Source organism: Mobula hypostoma, chromosome 26, assembly GCF_963921235.1.
Source record: "Mobula hypostoma chromosome 26, sMobHyp1.1, whole genome shotgun sequence".
NCBI classification, from domain to species: Eukaryota; Metazoa; Chordata; class Chondrichthyes; order Myliobatiformes; family Myliobatidae; genus Mobula; species Mobula hypostoma.
This window is the reverse complement of record NC_086122.1, coordinates 36,591,957-36,615,840: the sequence shown is the minus strand read 5'-3', so window position 1 is coordinate 36,615,840 and position 23,884 is coordinate 36,591,957. Positions and strand designations below refer to the sequence as shown.

At 43.8% G+C, this 23,884-nt stretch overlaps 1 protein-coding gene across 1 annotated transcript in view; it reads left to right on the top strand.

Annotated features, from left to right (window-relative positions):
* Nucleotides 1-23,884, top strand: part of LOC134338127 (exostosin-1-like) — a 354,420-nt gene that overhangs the window by 253,360 nt on the left and 77,176 nt on the right. Inside the window, exons 2-3 of the mRNA XM_063033681.1 lie at nucleotides 8,286-8,379; nucleotides 18,750-18,857. Of these exons, the coding sequence (XP_062889751.1) occupies nucleotides 8,286-8,379; nucleotides 18,750-18,857 (202 nt within the window). The remainder of the gene's footprint in view (nucleotides 1-8,285; nucleotides 8,380-18,749; nucleotides 18,858-23,884) is intronic.

Below are 23,884 nucleotides of genomic sequence, written 5' to 3'. Positions count from 1 at the left end.
TCTGAACGCACAAGATAGACTGAAGGTGTCAACACAACCCATGAATGAACTTAAAGAGATAGAAGTAGACAAGAGTTTTGAGATTCCCAATTTACTAATTAGAAATATGATATGCTGCTTGTATATTTCAGAATCAGGTTTATTGTCACTGACTTGTGACGTGGAACACTGACTATCTATTCATCTCCATAGATTCTGCCTGAGCTGCTGAGTTCCTCCAGCATTTTGTGTGGATTTCCAACATTTGCAGGCTTTCTTGTGTTTATGTTGTGAAATTTGTTGTTTTGTCAAAGCAGTACAATACAATACAGAAAATATACCATAAATTATAATAAGAAATATATGTATATACTAAAGTTAAAAATAAGTTGTGCAAAAAAGTGAGCAAAAATAGTGAGGAAGTGATCGTGGGCTCATTGTCTGTTCAGAAATATGACAGCTGAGGGGAAGAAGCTGCTGCTAAAACATTGAGTGTGTGCCTTCAGACTCCTGTACCTCCTTCCTGATGGTAGCAATGAGAAGAGGGCAGGTCCTGGGTGATGGGGGTCCTTAATAATGGATGCAGCCTTTCTGAGGCATCGCTCCTCAAAGCTGTGCTCAGTAGTGGGGAGGCCAGTGCCCAGGATGGAGATGGCAGAGCTTGCAACCCTCTGTATTTGCTTTGGAGAACCCTGAAGTTGGACGAGGAATTTAGTCTGACGTTATGTATTCATATACGTTCAGAATATTTGTTCAAATGGTTTTCAGTCTCAGAATTGTGAAGATATTCCATAGCTCTGCTTCACTTCACAGAACATAACTCCAGTTAGATGTAAACTAAGGTGTGTGTGTGTGTTATAATTCACAATTTTTATTATAATGTATTGCAATGTACTGCTCCCACAAAACAACAAATTTCACAACATATGCCAGTGATATTAAACCTGATTCTGATTCTGTCAGGGATATAGCTCTATAGATATGATTTTATTTTACTTAGACCATACGAGTGATTACGCCGTCTGCTATCTGCAGTACAGATTGATGGATCTGGTAATTAATCTGTTTTGGAGGAGCAAGTGGAGGGCAGGTTGTTTGTTATTGAAATGTTTAGCTGTTTTTGCATTTGTGGAACCAGAAATGAGAAGAAGCAATTGTGTTCTAACAATGCCACATTCGATATGCTTCATTGTGGCTTTGAACAAAAGCCCTGCTCATACACGATAAATCTCCAGTAGGAGGTACAATCCATGGGCTATAATTAGTTAATATCCCTTTTACTGGAATAAGCTCTGTGACCTCCATCACCAAGTTTGCTTCCATCACTGACAAAGAACACTAAGAATTATAAAAAAGCTTTGTTGTGTTGGTCTTAAGGAGCAGCTTAAAGATACCGGAAGGAGTAATATTCTTTGACTGATTCATTTTGCTACAGTTTTTATGCCTTGCAATAAATTGGAGTTCGTATCATTAGACTGAATTATTTGGGGCTGTCGACGAGCTGTTGTGCCATTTGCAGAAGAGATTGGATCTGGAATTTCATCGGGGTCACAGTTAAATTAGCAGCATGGCCTCTCTGCTAGATCCCCTGCATTTGGGTTGATGTAATTTTATCTGGCAGCAGTGAAATAGCAGCACTGATACTCTGATGAAACAGATGGTGACTTTATTCGCCTACACAAGCCAGGTACTACCCCTTTTAATAATACTTGAGTATAAGTTTTGAATTGGTAATTAGTTATTTTAAAGTTGGTAAATGATGAGTAACTTCTAGGGCAGCACAGTAGTGTAGCATTTAGTGTAATGCTTGACAGTGCCAGCGATCCAAGTTCAATTCCCACTGCTGTCTATAAGGAGTTTGCATGTTCTTCCCGTGACCATATGGGTTTCCTCCAGATGTTCCAGTTTCCACCCACATTCCAAGGACTCGCAGGTTAGTGTTAGTAGGCTGTAGGTGTGCTATGTTGGCACCAGAAATATGGCAACTCTTGCGGACTGCCCCAGCGCATCCTCGCTCTGCGTTGGTCATTGACGCAAATAACGCACTTCACTATATGTTTCATTGTTTCACCGTTCATGTGACAAATAAAGTTAATGGGATTCAAAGATTAGAGGTACATTTATTATCAAAGAATGTATCAAGTATACAACCTAGAGATTTGTATGCTTACAGGCAGCCACAGAGCAAGGAACCTGAAACAGCCCAATTAAAAAAAATAAAGACCAACCCCCAATGTGCAGAGAAAGAAAAAAAAACACAAATCATGCAAAAAACAGAAGTGAGCAATGGCAACAGCATTGCAAACCAAATTGAATCCTTAGATCTAAATCCCCAGAGCAGCTCAGTGTACACCCAAAGCCTCAGTGTTAGTTGATCATAAAGTTCAAAGACAAAAAGCACAACAGCTGGGGGCAGTCTCACCGCCTCAGCATCGCAGGGAGAGGAGTGAACGTCATGGGAGGGCGAGCGAAATCGGCCCAACTCTCAGCACCCTGCCTTTCCAGTCTATCTGGGCCAACCTTTAAATTGTCCAAATAGTGGATCAAACCTCACATTAGGACCCGGGCTCTTCTGGGGCACACCGTTCCCGGCCTAGAACACGCCGCCCAGCTATTTGCTTCGGGCCCAGGTTTCACAGTCGAAGAAACCGTTCTTGACCGCTCCAAATCGGCACAGTGCTTAGAGTGATCCGGCCTCCGTCCTGGGTTAGTCGGATGGGCATCTAAACTCCTCAGCCTCTGCCTTCCCCTCACCAGCACTGTTCCAACTCCATCTGCATTGATTTTGCAACATACCAGCACGACTCATCTCTCAAATTCACTTCACCTTCGCTCGCCTCTTCATTGTTTTTGGTGATAGTTTACGACAGCTTACTTCAAAAAAATGGTATTAGTCATGTTTTCAGACAAATTTCTTTGCTTTGTAACCACCAGTAAGCTGTCAACTGCCTCGGTAGTGCCAGCTTAAACCAGAACTTTGTCCGAATCGAAGCTGGTGACAAAAGAGCATATCGGAGGGAGATTGAAAATCTGGCTGAGCGGTATCACAACAATCTCTCACTCAATATCAGCAAGACCAAGGGCTGATTTCTCATTTCAGGAGGAGGAAACCAGAGGTCCATGAGCCAGTTCTCATCAGACTTTGAAATTTGTGAAGATTCAACATGTCACCTAAAAGTTTGACAAACTTCTAAAGATGTGTAGTGACTGACTGGTTGCATCACAGCCTGGTATGGAAACACCAATGTCCTTGAATGGAAAATCCTTCATAAAGAGGTGGATATGGCCCAGTCCATCACAGGTAAAGTCCTCCCCACCACTGACCACATTTAGATGGAGTGCTGTCATAGGAAGGCAGCGCACATCATCAGGAACCCCCACCATCCAGGCCACGTTCTCATCTCGCCTTGCCATAAGGAAGGAGGTACAGGAGCCTCAGGACTCACTCCACCAGGTTTAGGAACAGTTATTACCCCTCAACCATCAAAGGGGTTAGCTTCATTCAACTTCACTCGCCCCATCATTGAGATATTCCCACAACCTATGCACTCACATTTAAGGACTCTATATCTCATGCTCCCGATACTTATTGCTTATTAATTTATTAATATTATTTCTTTCTTTTTGCACTTGTACAGTTTTTTTCTTCATAATTGCACTCACATGCTGGGCCAAGGACAGATCCTCCAAAATGACACTTAAAGTTGCTGACCCTCTCCACCTCAGATGCTCCGTTGAGGACTGGCTCATGGTCCTCTGGTTTCCTCCTCCTGAAGTCAATAATCAGCTCCTTGGTCTTGTTGACATGATGGGGTTGTTTTTTGTGGTATGACTCAGCCAGATTTTCAGTCTGCCTCCTATATGCTGATTCATCATCACCTATGATTTGGCCTGCAGCAGTGGTATTGTCAGCAAACCTGAGTTTTGGCATTGGAGCTGTGGCTAGTCACACAGCCATAAGTATAAAATGAGTAGAGCAGGGGGCTCAACACACAGCCTTCTGGTGCACCTGTGCTGATGGAGATTGTTGCCAATCTGAACTGACTGGGGTCTGCAAGTGAGGAAATCGAGGATCCAATTGTACAAAGAGGGTATTCAGGACAAAGCCTTGAAGCTTACTGATTAGTTTTGAGGGGAGAATAGTATTGAGTGCTGGGCGGTAATTGATGAACAGCATCCTGATGTGTGTATCTGTGCTGTCCAGTTGTTCCAGGGTTGAGTGAAGAGCTAGTAAAATGACATCTGCTGTGGATCTGTTGTGATGGGAGGCAAATTGGAGCGGATGCAAGTCGCTGTCAGGCAGGAGGTGATGTGTTTCATCACCAACCTCTCAAAGTGCTTCATCACAGTGGCTGTAAGTGCTACTGGACAATAGTCATTGAAGCAGATTGCCACGTTCTTAGGCACCAGCGTAAGCGAAGTCTGCTTGAAGCAGGTGGATACCTCAGACTGCCGAAGTGAGAGGTTAAAAATCTCAGTGAACAGTCCAGCACAGGTCTTCAATAGACGGCCAAGTACCCTGGATGATTTTGGTGGGATCACCCTCACAGATTGGCCTCAGAGACTGAAATCGGGGACTGTGAGAGTTCATGATGGTTCCCCCTTGTGTGATGTTCAGAGTGAGCAGAAACGGCATTGAGCTCTTTTGGAAGCAAAGCCCTGTTGTCGCCTCCGCCATTTGATTTTACATTGTAAGAGGCGATAGCATTCAAACCCCTTCAATTGTCGAGCATCCTTCACTGATTGAACTTTAGTCCAGAAATGCCACTTTGTCCATGAGGGGCTTTCTGGAGATCATACCTGGGCCTCTTGTAACCTTCTTGATCACCAGACTTGAATGCCTCTGCTCCTGCCCTCAGCAGATTGTGAGTCTCATGGTTCATCCAGGGTTTCTGCTTGAGCAAGACTCCGAATGATTTTACTGGGGATCAATTGTCTTCAACTGTTCTAATAAAGTCCGTTACAACCCTGGTGTATTCATTCAGGTTCACAGAGGCGACCTTGAATATGGTCTAGTCCACCAACTCAAAACAATCCTGTAATTGCTCTCTGCCTCCTGCAACCATCTCTTTGTTGTCCTAATCTCCTTAGCCTTTGCCTGTCTGCAGGAAGGAGAAGGACAGCCAAGTGATCAGATTTACCAAAATGTGCTCCGGGCATGGAATGCTAGGCATTCCGTATCTTAGTAAAACAGTGGTTTAATATGTTGGGACCTCTGGTGCTACAGGTTATATGCTGATGGTAACTGGGCAAGGTTTTCTTCAAAAATCATGGTTGAAGTCCCTGACTATGATTTGAAATGTGTCAGGTTGGACTGTTTCTTAATTTGGAGACGGCATCATGCAATATTGCGAGCATTTGATTATTGTCAGCTGCTGGTGGTATATAAACTGCAGCCAGGATTATGGAGGAGGACTCCCTAGTTAAGCAGAACAGATGGCATTTGATCTTTAGGTGTTCAAGTTCGGGGGAACACGATTTTGATAATTCCACTCCTTGTTGGCCCCGTTCTGCCTCCTGAGCATCAACACCCCTTCCCTCACCCTGATCAGCTTCACCAGTTTGTAGCACCACCCCAGCCTCTCCTCTTACTCCCATCGAAATGGTCAGCCGGAGTGCCGGCATGGAACTGTCTGACTTTGGCGCCATGGTAATGTAGCGGTTAGCGCGACACTATTACAGCTTGTGCCGCCGGAGTTCGGAGTTCAATTCTGACATCATCTGTGCGGAATTTGTACAGTATCCCCGTGGAATACGTGGGGTTCCTCCGTCTCCTCCACTGTCCTCCCACAGTCGCAGGATGTACCGGTTAGCATAGAAACCATAGAAACTACAGCACAGAAACAGGCCTTTTGGCTCTTCTTGGCTGTGCCGAACCATTTTCTGCCTAGTCCCACTGACCTGCACACGGACCATATCCCTCCATACACCTCCCATCCATGTATCCATCCAATTTATTCTTAAATGTTAATAAAGAACCTGCATTTACCACCTCATCTGGCAGCTCATTCCATACTCCCACCACTCTCTGTGTGAAGAAGCCCCCCCAATGTTCCCTTTAAACTTATCCCCCCTCACCCTTAACCCATGTCCTCTGGTTTTTTTTTCCCCTTGCCTCAGTGGAAAAAGCCTGCTTGCATTCACTCTATCTATACCCATCATAATTTTATATACCTCTATCAAATCTCCCCTCATTCTTCTACGCTCCAGGGAATAAAGTCCTAACCTATTCAACCTTTCTCTGTAACTGAGTTTCTCAAGTCCTGGCAACATCCTTGTAAACCTTCTCTGCACTCTTTCAACCTTATTTATATCCTTCCTGTAATTTGGTGACCAAAACTGAACACAATACTCCAGATTCGGCCTCACCAATGCCTTATACAACCTCATCATAACATTCCAGCTCTTATACTCAATACTTCGATTAATAAAGGCCAATGTACCAAAAGCTCGCTTTACGACCCTATCTACATGTGACGCCACTTTTAGGGAATTTTGTATCTGTATTCCCAGATCCCTCTGTTCCACTGCACTCCTCAGTGCCTTACCATTAACCCTGTGTGTTCTACTTTGGTTTGTCCTTCCAACGTGCAATACCTCACACTTGTCTGTATTAAACTCCTGCCATTTTTCAGCCCATTTTTCCAGCTGATCCAAGCCCCTCTGCAGGCTCTGAAAACCTTCCTCACTGTCTACTACACCTCCAATCTTTGTATCATCAGCAAATTTGCTGATCCAATTTACCACATTATCATCCAGATCATTGATATAGATGACAAATAACAATGGACCCAGCACTGATCCCTGTGGCACACCACTAGTCACAGCCCTCCACTCAGAGAAGCAATTCTCTACCACCACTCTTTGGCTTTTTCCATTGAGCCAATGTCTAATCCAATTTACCACCTCTCCATGTATACCTAGCGACTGAATTTTCCTAACTAACCTCCCATGCGGGACCTTGTCAAAGGCCTTACTGAAGTCCATGTAGACAATATCCACTGCCTTCCCTTCATCCACTTTCCTGGTAACCTCCTCGAAAAACTCCAACAGATTGGTCAAACATGACCTACCACGCACAAAGCCATGTTGACTCTCCCTAATAAGTCCCTGTCTATCCAAATGCTTGTAGATTCTGTCTCTTAGTACTCCCTCCAATAACTTACCTACTACCGACGTTAAACTCACCAGCCTATAATTTCCCGGATTACTTTTCGATCCTTTTTTAAACAACGGAACAACATGAGCCACTCTCCAATCCTCCGGCACCTCACCCGTAGACAGCGACATTTTAAATATTTCTGCCAGGGCCCCCGCAATTTCAACACTAGTCTCCTTCAAGGTCCGAGGGAACACTCTGTCAGGTCCCGGGGATTTATCCACTTTAATTTTCCTCAAGACAGCAAGCACCTCCTCCTTTTCAATCTGTACAGTTTCCATGATCTCACTACTTGATTCCCTCAATTCCAAAGACTTCATGCCAGTTTCCTTAGTGAATACAGACGCAAAAAACCTATTTAAGATCTCCCCCATTTCCTGTTCCGCAGGTCATTTGGTCATTGTAAACTGTCCCGTGATTAGTTAAGGCTTAAATTGGGGTTTGCTGGGCAGTGCAGCTCGAAGGGTCAGAAGGGCCGTTCTACGCTGTATCTCTAACTCATTGTCCGACCAATGAGTTACTCGAACCTCGTATACTGAGGATATATTACAAAACTCAAACCACAACGTTGTGTATTTATCTAATAACTATGCGGTAAAGCATTTCAAGGCACTTTGCAATAAAATTGACACCCAGTATTGTTATGGCTGAAAAAGGCTCAACCAAAGAGAATGGTTTTGAGGACTGTCTTTAAGAATGAGAGAAGGGTTCAGGAAGGGACATAAAGAAGAGGTTAAACAGATGGTGAAAATACTGTATGTTATTTATAAGAAACTGTTGAATTTATGAAGAGCCTGTCTTGTCCTTGAGAATCCCTTCACAACCATTTTTGAAATATGAAATGTCTTCCACCCGAACCGTTAACTGCTTCTCTTTCCACAGCTGCCCTGCCACCTTTTCCTGTTTTGCTACAGTTGTAAGAGTTGAAGGAGTATCAGGGAATGAAAGAGAAGCAGGGATGTTTTAAGAGATGATTCCAGATTTCATGAGCTTGGCACAGAAATGTAGCCACCCAAACTGGGGAAAACATAAAATATCAGAAATCGAATGGTGCAGAGTTCTCAGAGGACCGGGGCATTGGCACAAGTTTCGCCGCTAACTGAGAGTTAAGAGCCTAACTTGCTATGCTTTGGTTTTTAACCCCTAGGTATGACTACCAGGAACTGCTGCACAATTCCACTTTCTGCCTTGTTCCTAGAGGGAGAAGACTGGGTTCTTTCCGATTTCTGGAATCTCTTCAGGTAACACGGTGTGTGTGTGTGTGTGTGTGTGTGTGTGTGTGTTTGTGTGTTTGTGTATGTGTGTGTGTTTGTGTGTGTGTGTGTTTGTGTGTGTGTGTGTTTGTGTGTGTGTGTGTGTGTGTCTCTCTCTCTCTCTCTCTCTCTCTCTCTCTCTCTGTTTGAACTTTAGTTCAAGGCGGGTCTTGACCCTGCCTGGTGTAGCTGGATCCTGGACTTCCTGTCAGATTGCCAGCAGGTTGTAAAAGTGGGCTCCCTCACCTCCAACCCTCTGACTCTCAACACAGGAGCCCCGCAGGGCTGCGTACTGAGTCCCTTCCTTTACTCCTTGTATACCCATAACTGTATCATCACCCACAGCTCCAACCTGCTAATTAAATTTGCCGCTGACACTACATTGTTTAGCCTTATCTCAAACAATAACGAGCTGGCCTACTGGGAAGAAGTCATCTCTCTGACACAGTGGTGTCAAGAAACCAACCTCTCCCTCTGTGTCACAAAAACAAAGGAGATGGTTGTGGATTACAGGAGGAATGGAGATGGGCTAACCCCTATTGACATCAATGGATTTGAGGTTGAGAGGGTAAACAGCTTCAAGTTCCTCGACACAACAGTGCCTCTTTCACCTCAGACAGTTGAGGAAGTTTGGTATGGGCCCCCAAATCCTAAGAACTTTCTACAGGGGCACAATTGAGAGCATCCTGACTGGCTGCATCACTGCCTGGTATGGAAACTGTACCTCTCTTAATCGCAGGACTCTGCAGAGAGTGGTGCGGACAGCCCAGCGCATCTGTAGTTGTGAACTTCCCACGATTCAGGACATTTACAAGGACAGGTGTGTAAAAAGGGCCCGTAGGATCATTGGGGACCCAAGCCATCCCAACCACAATCTATTCCAGCTGCTACCATCTGGGAAGTGGTACTGCAGCATAAAAGCCAGGACCAACAGGCTCCGGGACAGCTTCTTCTACCAGGCCATCAGACTGATGAACTCACGCTGATTTGAGTGTACTCTGTATTACACTGACTGTTCTATTTGTTATAAATTACTACAATAGCACATTGTACATTTAGATGGAGACGTAATGTAAAGATTTTTACTCCTCATGAATGTGAAGGATGTAAAAAAGTAAAGTCAGCTCAGTTATTCTCTAACCCACTGTTTCCATTTCATCCTGAAGAATTAGTCGACTGCCTCATACTTTACTTACTGTTCTGCGGTCAGCTCCTCCGATTTCCCACCCTATGCCCCCTGCCCCAATCCTCCTCCCTCCCTTCCCATGGTCCCTACAAAGGATTGTGAAGACTGCTGAGAGGATCCTCCCCCATTAGATATGAGCGCTGCATGCACTGTCTGTGGCAACGAATTCCACAGATTCACCACTGCCTGGCCCTTAGCATTATCAGTGATCCCACTCATTTGTTCAATAATCTCTTTGACTCCCCCACTGTGAGGGAAGGTACGGTAGCATTAGAACAAAAACTGTTAGTATGGGAAACAGCTTCTTCCCCCAGGTCATAAGACTACTGAAATCCCTGCTACCTCCCAGGTCTCATCACGAATGAAGCGCTAGTCGTTATACTGTTTACTTTTTAATTTGTATTGTATGTGCACCTTATTGCTTGTTACTTTATTTGTGGTAATAATACTGTATGTGTTATGTGTGTGAGTTATACATACTGTGTTGTACACATTGGTCTGGAGGAACATTGTTTTATTTGGTGGTATACTTGCGTACAGTAGAAAGGCAGTAAACTAAATTTGAATTTGAACTTGGTGATCTATTTTCTTGGATTCATTAGGAATTTCCACAATGTGACCTGCACATTGTCTTGTACTATCTCCTCAGCCTGCCTGGGAGTGAGACTATGATCATCAAAGCACTTTGTACTCACCAGACCAACAGCGTAATCACTGTGTTGCTGGACTGTCAACTCGGCTTGCTTTTCCCATACATCATAACTCTTCCAGCTTTTGTGATCAGAAATAGGGACAGGTAGAGTAGGCCATTCATTGTACATCATAGTAATTTATACACTGTCTTTTTACCTGTCTTAGTTCTATTCCTGTGAATTTCTTAACATAAGAAAATCATCCATTCCCAGTTCTGCATGCTTCTTTTCCCCCCTCAGCATCCACGTCCTCTTGAAGGGGGCCTTACAGATTTCTATAGTCCTTGGAAACCTTAAAGGGACACTTTCTTTTAATAAGGCCATAACATATAGGAACAGAATTGGGCCATTTGGCCCATCGAGTCTGCTCAGCCATTTCATCAAGGCTGATTCAATTTCCCTCTCAGCCCCAATCTCTTGCCTTCTCCATTTATTCCCTGACTAATCAATAATCTATGAACCTCTGCCTTAAATATACCCAATGATTCAGACTCGGTAACTGCCTGTGGCAACGAATTCCACAGATTCTCCACTCTCTGGCTTAAGAAATTCCTCCTCTTCTCTGTTCTAAATGGACGGCCCTCTATTCTAAGGCTGATCAGTCTGGTCCAGGCTATTCTGGTCCTAGACTCCCCCACCATTGGAAACATCCTCTCCACACGCATTCCAACAAGGCCTTTCAACATTTGATAGGTTTCAATGAGATCTCTCCTCAGTCTTTTGAATTCTAGTCAGTAGAGGCCCAGAGCCATCAAAAGCTCCTCCTATGATAGGCCTTTCAATCCCAAAAAAGGCGTCCGTTAGTCTTGCGAGACCATGGATCTGCGCCCGGAAAGTCTTCACTCTCCATGGCGCAGGCCTGGGCAAGGTTGTATGGAAGACCAGCAGTTGCCCATGCTGCAAGTCTCCCCTCTCCACAACACCAATGTGCGATTAAGCGCCTGCTCAAAGACACAACATGTTCCCTCGGCAGGGGCTCAAACTCACGACCTTCAGGTCGCTAGTCCAATACCTTAACCACTTGGCCACGTGCCCACACTTTCATTTTCAATCCCAAATCACTTTCATTTTCAACGTAGGTAATAGTTTGCCACATCAAAGGGATTCGGTGGCTAGAGTTGAACTTTGTCAAAAGGAAGCTGCCTACAGTTGTCAGAGATCAATCATACCCACACCAGGAAGTCATTACAGGAATTTCTCAGGGCAATGTCCTTGGCTCAGACTTTTTTGCTGCTTCCTTCCATGATAAGGTCAGAAGTGGGGATTCTTGTTGATGATTGCACGGTTCAATTCATAACCCCCTAGCAATTATGGCGGCCCATGCTTTTATGCAGTAAGACCAAGGCATGCGCTGATAAAGTGTCCAGTAACATTTGTATCACAGAGCACCAGGAGAGAATCTACTCAATTCCTCATGATGTTAAATTACCTTATCATTAGATCATAAGAGATAGGAGAAGACTTAGACCATTCACCCTGTTACATCTGCTCTGCTCTTTCATCATGGCTGGTCCATTTTCCCTTTCAACCCTATTCTCCTGCCTTCTCCCAGTAACCTTTCACACCCTGACAAATCAAGAACCTATCAACCTCGGCCTTAAATACACCCAATGACCGGGCCTCCACAACTTCCCGTGGCAACAAATTCCACAGATTCGTCACTGAACACACACAAAATGCCGGAGGAACTCAGCAGTCAGGCAACATCTATGGAAAAAGCACAGTCGACGTTTCGGGCTGAGATGTTTTGGCAGGACAGATTCATCACTCTCTGACTAAAGAAATTCTTCTTCCTCTCCGTTCTAAATGGACATCCCTCTGTTCTAAGGCTGTGCCCTCTGCTGCCCGACTCCCCCAGCAAAGGAAACATTCCTCTTCACATCCACTCTATCATGGCTTTTCAACATTTAATCACTTTCAGTGAGATACCCCCCTCGTCCTTCTAAATTCCAGCAGTACAGGCCCAGAGCCATCAAATGCTTCCCTGTGACAACCCTTTAATTCCTGGAGTCATTCTCATGAGCCTCCTCTGAATCCTGTCTGATGTCAGCACATCCTTTCTTAAATAAGGGACCCAAAACTGCTCATAATACTCCAAGTGAGGCCTCACCAGTGCCTTATAAAGCTTCAGCATCACATCCTTGGTTTTGTATTCAAGTTCTCTCAAAATGAATGCTAACATTGTATTTTCCTTCTTCACTACCGACTCAGCCTGCAAGTTAACCTTTTGGGACTCCTGCACGAGGACCCCCAAGTCCCTTTGCACTGCGGATTTTTGAATTTTCTCCCCATTTAGAAAATAGTCTATACTTTTGTTCCTTCTACCAAAGTGCATGATCATACACTTCCCTACACTGTATTCCAATCTGCTGCTTCTTTCCCCATTCTCCTCATCTGTTTAAGTCCTTCTGCAGCCTTGCTGCTTATAGACTCTATCATTAATATCTTGGGGGTCTTATTTACCAGAACCTTAACTGGATTTACTCCATAAATATTGTGGCTATAAGAGGTTGGAGGCGGAGAGTCGTGTCCAATATCAATAAATTCACGTCCTGACACCCTTCCATCATCTAATCTGCAAGTACAAGTCAGGAGCACACAAGTCCGACCTTTTTCCCAATAGTAAACTTTTCCTCTTAATTACGCCTTCAAATTTCTCAGCACCTCTGTCAAATCTCCCCCTTAAGAAGACCGCAGTTTGTTGGTATAACTGAAGTTATGCATTTTTGGCACCATTTTAGTAAATCTTTTAAACAGTCTCTTACATCCTAGCCATATTTTTAATGCCACCTATCATTGCCTACAGTACTCAGCTGGGTCAAAGCGGGGATTTCTAAAGGGGGTAGCTCAGCATCATTGCTTTGAAGAGCAAAGCAATCCCATGTATGATACTGAAGCATCTTTAATTTTGTACCTCTTTGCAAATGTCAATGATTCAGATTCAGATTTACTTACATGTACATTGAAACAAACTCCACCATGAATGTCCCCAAGAGGAGGAGGGTTGACCATGAAACTAGCAACCCCATCCCGTAAAAACCCAGAGCTGCAGAAAGAACGTCAGAAGCTCCAAAGACCTCATTCCTGGGAGAAGGATTGTTGCACCGAAGACAAATGAAGTTGTGTGGTAAAAGTAGAAGCAGCAGGGCTGGCCAACGTACTATTGGGCCAGGACAGAGAGCACTGCTGAGCTGCTGTTGACTGCCTATTCTGCAGTTGGGCTGATGGACTGAAGAACACGAAGAAGTACATCAAAACAATAAAATGCATCATTTACATAAACAACCAACACACCCAAGGTTGTGCTGGGGGCAGCCTGCAAGTGTTGCCACACATACCAACGACAGCATAGCATGCCCACAATGTTCAACAGCATTGGTTTTGAAACTTGCTGCTGGTTCAGCATTTGACAGAGCTTTCCGGCAAGGAAATGGAAATTGTCGGTCACTAATTTTATTTTTCAGTCAAATTAAAAGAAAGCGACATCAATATTCACAGCACATCCATTACTGAAAGTGGAAATGCATCTTCTGATATCCTGGCTAACTGTCCTTCAACCAAACAACCAAAAATAAACATTTCGTCTGCAAATTATTTCTGGGACCTTAGGGCTCTGAATTCACCAACCTAGCCCAGCTCAGTCTGCCACAGGTAAAACCATCCCTACCATGGACTATGTGTACAAAGAGCTCTGCCACAAGAAGGCAGCATCCATCATCGGGGTCCACCATCAACAGCATGCTCTCTTCTCGCTGCTGCCATCTGGAAAAAATGTACAAGAGCTTTAGGTCCCACGCCACCAGGTTCAGGAACAGTTAAAATCCTCCAAACATCAGGCTCCTGAACCAGCGTGGATAATTTCACTCACCTCAACACTGAACTGATTCCACAACCTATGGACAAACGAGAGAAAATCTGCAGATGCTGGAAATCCAAGCAACACACACAGAATGCTGGAGGAGCTCAGCAGGCCAGGCAGCATCTGTGGGAAAAAGTAGAGCTGACATTTTGGGCCAAGACCCTTTGGCTGGAAACGTTGACTGTACATTTTTCTACGGATGCTGCCTGGCCTGGTGAGTTCCTCCAGCATTCTGTGTGTGTTGCCACAACCTATGGATTCCCTTTCAAGAACTCTACAACTCATGTTCTCAGTATTATTCATTCATTTGTTTGTTTTTTTTTTACTATTATTTATTTTTGTTACATTCGCACAGTTTGTCTTATTTTGCAAATTGATTTGATTGTGTGTGTATTTTTTTCATTCATTCTATTGTATTTCTTTGTTCCATGGTGAATGTCAGTAAGAAAATGAATCTCCAGGTAATATAGTATATAGTGACATATGCTTATTGTGATAATAAATTCACTTTAAACTTTGAACCTGATTAGAGAATGGCATTCATTTCTGTTGAACATCCGTACATATTTCACTCTCTAGCTCCTGATATCTTAGGTTCCAGACTTATTGTATGCGCCCCCCACCCTTTCCAACCCCCTAATATTCTGTCCTTCGTATTCCACAAGGGGATTTAGAGCCCAGTGTTGGCAATCCATGATTCCCCAGTTCCCAGTTCCAGCCTTGGTTCTGGCACTCTCTGAGAATTTTAACCATACATTTAAGCCTCTCAGAAGACCCAAAACAACTTGCACTTATCTCTCAATTTCACGCCTCAGAAAGTGTTTAACACTTTTTCAAGTGCCTCTGTATTTCTAACACTGTGAGAAATGTTGCTTGGGATTGAAATTTAAAGATACTGGAAATCTGAAATGAAATGATGCCTGGCATTTCTCTGCTCTCGGGGACGGATAGCATGACACTCCTGATGAAGCTGAAACTGGTTGTGTCCTGACTTAGAAGGGTTAGAGTTGCCAGTGCCTCAGAAATGATTCAAGTTAAGTTCAAGTTTATTGTCATTCAACCATACACATATATACTGCCAAACAAGACAGTGTTCCTCCAGACCAAGTTCCACAACACAGTACATATAGCTCACACCTTAACACTGGAACAATTACTATCCCTCAACCATCAGGCTCTTGAATCAAAAGGGATAATTTCACTCAACTTCACTTGCTTAATCATGGATATGTTCCCACAACCTATGGATTCCCTTTCAAGGACTCTTCATCTCATGCTCTTGATACTTACTTCTTATTTATTTATTTATTACTTCTTTTTCTTTTTGTATTTGCATAGTTTGTTGTCTTCTGCACTCTGGTTGAATGCCCTAGTTTGGGCAGCCTTTCATTTATCTGTTATGGTTATTATTCCACAGATTTACTAAGCATGCCCACAAGAAAATGAATCTCAGTGTTGTATATGATGACATATATGTGCTTTGGTAATAAATTTACTTTGAACTTTGGACTTTTAACTTTTAACAGTAATATTACCACAAATAAATTAACAAATTATAAGGTGCATATTTGATACAAGTTGAAAAGTAAATCGCATAATGCTACTGGCACTTCATATGTGATGAGACCTGGGAGGTGGCAGGGAGTTCAGTGGTCTGAAAATGATCATTTCTCCATCGGGGAATTGAACCCCAATCTTCTGCATGACAAGTGGGGATACCAACAAGAAAGTTCTGTAAGATATGAACAGGATTAAGGCTCTGCTTCAAGTAACTCATGAGCATTAATTATAGAAGTATTCTTAAAATTTTCTTTGAACCTATTTATTTATTGAGATACAGTGTGGAATTGGCCCTTGTGGCCCCTCGAGCTGTCCCATCCAGCAACCCCAATTTGACCCTAACCTAATCACGGGACAGTCCAAAGATGTACTGGTTGGTAGCCTACCAACCAGTACACCTTTGGACTGTGGGAGGAAACCAGAGCACCTGGAAAAAACCCACGCAGTCATGGGAAGAATGTAAAGCCACTTTACAGACAGCAGCAGAAATGTTTATTAATTACACAAGTCTCAGAGATAGATGGGTTATTTGCCTTTCAAAAAGTATTCACTTAGGTAACAAACCATTAAGTATTTGCTAGCCATTTGATGTAGTTGTGGGGACCTAGGGATAGAAATTCTTGGACGGCCAATGATGAGTGTGTGGGTCAAGATGTTTCAGAGTAGAAGGTCATGTGATGTGATGAAATTATCTTTCAACCCCCACTTCAAGCTCAAAAAAACATTCAACAAAAAACAGTTTGAATAAGTTTTTTCTCTCTTCTCCTTTCCATTAGCATTTTAGCATAATTTCTGTTAATTTGGAGTTTTCTCATGATGAATTTGTCATTCCCTGACAAATCTTTTGAAGTTTTTTGAAGAGATAATTGTGGGAATAGTTGAAGATAGAGCAGTGGTTATTGTCAATATGGACTTTAATAAGGCCTTTGATAAAGTCCCACATGGGAGGCTAACCTGGAAGGTTTGGTCACATAGGATTCAGGGGAAGCTAGTGAGGTAGATTCAAAATTGGCTCAGTGATAGAAAACTGAGGGTGAAGGCTAAAGTTTCATTCTCCAACTGAAGGATCTTTCTTTCTTACTGGCCATTTTGCTGCTGGTGTTTAGGGTAGCAATGAAGGTCTTCCATCTCTGCCAGTGTTCAGGGCTTCCTTCATCATGTCAGTAGGCTTCCTTTCGGTCTTCACTACCGTCAGTCATACAAGTCCTGGGTGGAGACTCAGGAATACTGTCACACTCACATGCAGAAGGATTCATTGCTGTTTCTGTAGCTGTTTTGTTTTACCAGTCAGGGTTGTTAGCCCTGAGCTGAATCTCCGAACCTGGAGGACTGGTGGACCACTCTTAGTCTGGCCTCTACCCTTTGATCTGTTTGGCATGGCTGACCCTACCAAGAGTCAAAACATAAAGCCCTGACTCCAGCAAACATAGCTGTCTGGGTCACTGAGGCATGCAAGCCTCCAAACCACAACAAGATTGTGGTTCTCTTGGAGGAATTGGAGACCGCACCCTCTGTTGTTGATTATGTATGTAAATGACTTGGACATGAAGGCATATGACGTGATTAGCATGTTTGGGGGTCTCGATAGTGAAGCAGATAACACTTAATTGTAAAGAGATCTTGATCTGTAAGGAAGATGGGGAGAGGAATGGCAAATGTATTTGGATTTAGATGAATATGGGGTGATGCATTTTGGACAGTCAAAACCAAGGTAAGACCTGTGCAGTGAGTGGCAGGGCACTGACAAGTGTTGTGGAACAGAGGGACCTGGGAGTACAAGTGTAAAGTTTGCTGAATGTGGCCAAGCATGTAGACAAGACGGTGCAGAAGGGATTTAGCATGCTGGTGTTCATCAGTCAGGGCACCGAAGTTCCAGGTAGGGACGATATGTTGAAGTTATGTAAGTTATTGGTGAGACCACACTTAGAGTTTTGTACAGTATATAGTTTTGGTTACCTTCTTGTAGGAAAGACATAGGAGCGAAGATCCTTCCTCTCCTAGGAGTGAGGTCTTCAAAGCTTCTGGTAGCATTGATGGAGCTCTTGTTTTTCATGAGATGGGATTGCTTGCTCCATGTCCAACCTTCCTTCTTTCACAGCTGGGCTTGGGACTGTCCGTGGCGGAGTTGGTAAATGCACAGCCCACCGTATAAGAGACCATAAGGTGACAGTTACAAATAATGGAAGTTTCAGTTCCTAATCTATTAAGTTCGTGAGCCAATATGGGAGACTGTTTCATTGATAGTGTATTTCACATTGATGACAGTGAGCAGAATGCTGTAGAATCCCTTGTTGTTTACGACTGTGCTTTTAATAGGTTGGCTGGAGTTTCTTTCAGTACTGCACAATCACACTTGAGTAGGAGAAAAGCTGTTGTTATGTGGTGCACAGTTTAATCGAGTTTGCCGCAGTCACATGCTGTGGAACCCTTCATATGCCATTTGTGTATCAGGTGGCTGCAACAGCCATGTTCCTCTCGGATCTAATTATGATATTTCACGCTGCAGGTCAAAGCCAGGTAACTGCACCATTCAGTCTGAAGTCAGTTATTTAGGATGGTTGCTTCTAAAATACAAAAGAACAGATGTTGTGTGACTTTATCCAAGCATATGTTATGACCTGAAAACACTTAATGTTCTTTACATTGACTGAGGACCATGCTCCAGATTCGAGAATTAAGATTAAAGATTGTTCAACATCATTTCCAATACACAAGTGTAAAGAAAAATTATATAATTGTTATTCTGGATCAGATGCAACATAAAACACAATAAAAGAAAGAACACAATAATATTAAAAACACATTAGATATAAATACATAATTAATTATATGTCTATAAAGGGATGCTAGACATAGAAATGTCTGTATATGAGGGGAAGTGGAAGAAGATTGAAGATTGTTTCATGCTATTTCCAATACACAAGTGTAACGGAGAGTTAAGTAATTGTTACTTCTGATCTGTTGCACACAAAAATACACAATAAGATAAAGACACAATAAATATAAATACATAAGACAGCAGAGGTTCAGTTATGTTTGTGATGTCTCTGCTTTCTTCTAGGCTGCTTGCATTCCAGTTCTGCTCAGTAATGGCTGGGAGCTGCCGTTCTCTGACGTTATCGACTGGAGTAAAGCTGTTGTGGTGGGCGATGAGAGGCTCCTACTGCAGGTGAGTTAGGAGTGGACTGGACCTCGCCAACCTCCGTAACTGAGCTGTAACATGTGGAGAGTGCTTGTATCTGTGAATGCTCCTCAGTCAAGCTCCATGCCATCCTTGACATGACGATGGCCCTTGTACACAATGTCCATGGTACCCGACGGTCTTTTACCAATTATACAACACCATTCTCAGAAAACCAGCCCTGAGAAGTGAGGACCACTTCTCATATCTCTGCCATGCATGAAACGCTGGAGGAACTCAGCAGGTCAGGCAGCCAGAATGGAGGGACATGAACAATCAGCTTTTAGGGCGAGTGGGTAGTAAGATAAAATGGTCAGCAATCAGGATGAATCCATACATCAGGAGCAGACAAAAAGCGACCTTGAATGATATAAGGAACACTCCACTTCACTAACTACCCACTCGTCTATCCCAAAAGACAGCTCCTCACCCATCTGTGGAAGAGGAAGTGCCTTCCACATTCATTTCATTGGTCACCATAGCACACAGAACTGGAGTGAAAGTAAGTCATGCCTGATCCCAAGGGTGTGCCCAAGAAGGACATAGCAGTATTCTCACTTGGACCTGGTCTGGTTCTGAACTCTATTTCAACCAAGTTCTTGTCTATCAACACCAGCAGTGACTGTGAATGAATACCTTCCATTGTGGTTGGTTTCATGTTCATCTAGATACTTCAGTCATCTGGATCCCTTGCTGACAAGTTTTCTTGGCATTCTTTGTTTCTTCCTGGCATTTTTTGTTATTCGAGGTAACTTTTTTAAAATATAAAAACAATAGTGTTAAAGGATAGCAACCTCCAGTCATAGGGGGATAAAAAGAAAAAAAGGAAATCTGGTAGGGAAATGATGATTTAATCTAGAATCTATATTTTAGTTGGGCCGGTGTGCAGTTTCCATGTACCTCAGTCTCTACAGGAGTACAGTATGTTAGGTTAGCCAGTGTTTCTTAATGCAATAGTTGTACCTGGTAAATTAAATCATGACTTTTATTCTTTGTAATCTAAGGGTTGTTGACTTTTTTTTTTCATTTCACTCTGTCCCCATATACCCCAGAATAATTTTTCATCTTTACTGAATGTGTTTCCCAGTCCGAATATTTTTGTTCTAGCCAGCATCTCTTCCCTCAGTGATCGGAGGACACCTTTATTGCAATGATGAGTTAATAGAAGGTGGAGCACAGGGCTGGATCTTTCAATCAGCCTGTCAAGCATCAATTTCACAGTACACTTCACACATTCTTTATTCAATCACACTCTGTCAGTTCGGACAAAACCATCCTTGTGTTTTGTCATTGCTTTTCATCAGGTCAATATTGATGAGTTTTGCTCACTGCCTTCCCCTGTACTGATGGGTCTCTCTAACTCTTTGCGACTATTGACAGAAGCTATGCCTTCTTATGCCTCCTCCCGCTGCAGATTCTCTAAGCGTCAGTACAGCCTGTGTTTGATTATAAGAGCTCAGCCTTTCATCGTCCCTCTCCTGTGCAGTTTTCACCTGGAGAAGCTTCAGGAAAAATTCATGACTTTACCCATTTCTAATTGCAGAAGTAATGAGCTCATTAATACACAGATGCCCTTCCTCCTTCTGTTTATCCCATGATCCACTTTCCTCTCCTATCAGATTCCTTCTTACTCAGCTCTTTACCTTTTTCATCTATCACCTCCCAGCTTCTCACCACCTTCTCCACCCACCTACCTTCCCCCTCACCTACCTTCTTCCTCATCTGACTTCACCTATCACCTGCCAGCTCCTTCCACTCCCCACCACCTTACTCTGGCTTCTTCCCCCTTCCTTTCCAGTCCTGATGAAGGTTCTCAGCTCCAAATGTCGAGCTGCTTCTCTGGCGATTTGTGCGTGTCGCTGTGAATGATGAGACTGGCTCTCTGACTCGAGCTCTCCTCAGTGGAGGAAAATAAGGGAAGATTTGACAGAGGTATACAAAATTATGAGCGGTATAGATAGGATAAATGTAAGCAGTCTTTTTCCACAAGGCTAGATAAGATTAGAACTGGAGATCATAGGGTAAGGGTGGAAGGTGAAATACTTAAGGGAGCGGTCCCCAACCATCGGCCGCAGACTGGTACTGGGCCACAAAACGTGCTACCGGGCCGTGAGGAAACGATATGAGTCAGCTGCACCTTTCCTCATTCCCTGTCACGCACTGTTGAACTTGAACATAGGGTTGCCAACTGTCCCGTATTTGCCAGGACATCCCATATATTGGGCTAAATTGGTTTGTCCCGTATTTCCCCCGCTAAGTTAGAGCGTTCCAATCAAACCTTTCGTGCCGAAATGGTGTGAAGCGAAGAAGCAATTACCATTAATTTATATGGGAAAAAGTTTTGAGTGTTCCCAGACCCAAAAAGATAACCTAACAAATCATATCAAATAACACATAAAACCGAAAATAAATAACTCTAACATATAGTAAAAGCAGGAATGATATGATAAACACACAGCCTATATGAAGTATTAATAATGTATGTACAGTATAGTCGAGAAGATGAAGGCACAACGGATTGGTGGGGGGAAAAATCGGCACGTACGCGCATGCGCACACAGGTGCCCGCCCAAGGCTTCATGGTCATGGTAGTCTTCGTTGGGGTAAAGTGTCCCGGGATTTGACTGCTACTTTTGTCCTTTATTTGGGAGTGAGAAAGTTGGCAACCCTGACTGTAAAAGACACGCTGAGGTGAGTTTAAACCTACTTGAACACCGTCCCACCGGTCGGCCGGTCCGCAAGAATATTGTCAATATTAAACCGGTCTGCGGTGCAAAAAAGGTTGGGGACCCCTGGCTTAAGGGGAAATTGAGGGAAATTTCTTCACTCAGAGGCTGGAGCAAGCGTGGAACGAGCTGCCAGCAGAGATGGTGACGCACGTCAGATTGCAACATTGAAGAGATTAGATGGGCCAAAGGGCCTGTTTCTGTGCTGTAGTACTCTATGACTCTGACTCTAGCCAGAGTTTAGAAGTTAAGTTGGATACTGTCTGCTGCTGAGGACTTGACTTTTAGTTGGGTATGGCTCGTACAACATGTTTATTTTGATCAGGAGTGCCAGATTGACTGGATGTGATGTGTTATTTTGAGATGGAGTAAAGGGCACTCATTTCAATGATAAAGTCACTGCTCCAGAGAGTGCACTACTCCACCCAGGGTCACTACTCAATGTCCTCGGTAGTACACTTCTGCTTTTCACTCTCAGTGAGATGGGGCCTTGGGTATGTGGACTCTAACTGACCTCGAAGAACCTGCCCACAGCATGGCTGTCAGTGCGATGCCAACCTTCCGACGTCCTTCGTACTCACCAACTGTTCTTTAGGTGATGGGTTTTGTGCTGGACCTCTAAGTTCAGGTGCATCGGGACAGCTTTGAAGAAAGAAAAGATGTTCCAATCCGGGAGCACCTCATGCTTGTGGTTAATTAATTCCAGAATCTCCTGGTCATTCTGCTCAACCCAGTTCTGGGTCTTTTCACATGTGCGAGTCATGGTGAACTTCGGGGCATTATCGATGCTCTGTGACGCTCATTTGCAGGAAATCACATTGTTGTCGTCTAACAGTTGTGCCTGCCATGTCAAGCTTCATGCGGACAGCTCTATGACCTCTCGCTCAGGTGACGATTATAGTCTAACAGGTACCTGTGCTTGTACCAGGGATGCTATCACAAGGTCTTCTGCCTGTCTATCTGATGAAGCTGGGTTATTGTTCCGAAATGACTGCACGCGAAATGTCTTATCAGGGAAAGGATCCCGTCAGAATAAGTCTTCCTACTTTTTCCCAGCTAACTAAGCCTTGCCAGAGGGCTGTGCTCTTAGCCACTGTGACAAGGAAGACACTCTGGAGGATTGGCTTTCAACTCCACTCCCATTCCCCCCCCCCGCCAGAGAAACATTCCAAGGAGTTCATCCAGAAATTTTTCCGAGGACTTTAAGAGTCCTTCAGAGTCTCATCCAGAGCTTCCACACTAGGTGTTTGCACTGGTTTGACATTTCAGTGAACAAAACGTTTTCACTGCTCTCACACAGGAGTCATTGAGATAACGGGCTAGCTTATTCTTGATGTTGGGCATGCCGCCAAGTGGTTAATGCATCCGACTAGCGACCTGAAGGTCGTGAGTTTGAGCCCCAGCCGAGGCAGCGTGTTGTGTCCTTGAGCACTTAATCACATACTGCTTTGCGACGACACTGGTGCCAAGCTGTATGGGTCCTAATGCCCTTCCCTTGGACAACATCGGTGTCGTGGAGAGGGGAGACTTGCAGCATGGGCAACTGCCGGCCTTCCATACAACCTTGCCCAGGCGCAGATTCATGGTCTCGCAAGACTAACGGATGCCTTATTATTATATTATTATTCTTGATGGAGAGGCTTGCTCTGTGGAGACTATGAAAACTCTTCTAAATTGTTCCTCATTTTACCAGCTGGCCAAAGTGCATGAGGATATACCAGATCTGATAGATGCCATAGTCATGATCAACTTCAAGAAATGGAACAATGGCTGTGGCAACTCCAGGGAGGTCTCACAGGGAACACTCAAAGGTGTCATGAACCCTGCAAGACTGTGCAGCGATCCATAGAGCTTTGGGCTCTAAGGTTTCTAGAGCACCTGTACTTGTTAAGTGTTGTCTTCCAGTTTAATTTTGTCAGGTTTATTTTGACTGGCATGGGCTTCCCGTGTTCTGTGACTATGTAAAGTGGACTCTGGATTGATGCTTATTGCAGGGTCCTTGTTTCGAGAAAGATTCGTCTCGTGATGTCACTCAGTCGAAACACTGATGTTCTGCTGGAATTCCTGTGTATAAACCTATGTTATCATCCCTACATGGGAGTCTTTTGTTCCTCCAAAGTTGGGTTCAGTCATTGCCAATGTACACCATGACAGAATGTCTCTTACCAACCTACCCTGATGGGCAGCACCATCCATGGTCAATATAGGTTTGTACCTAAGTCTGGAAAACATGGACCACTTCTTGAAATAGCAGAAGTCGCAATTCTGTAAAGCTGGACATCAATGCTG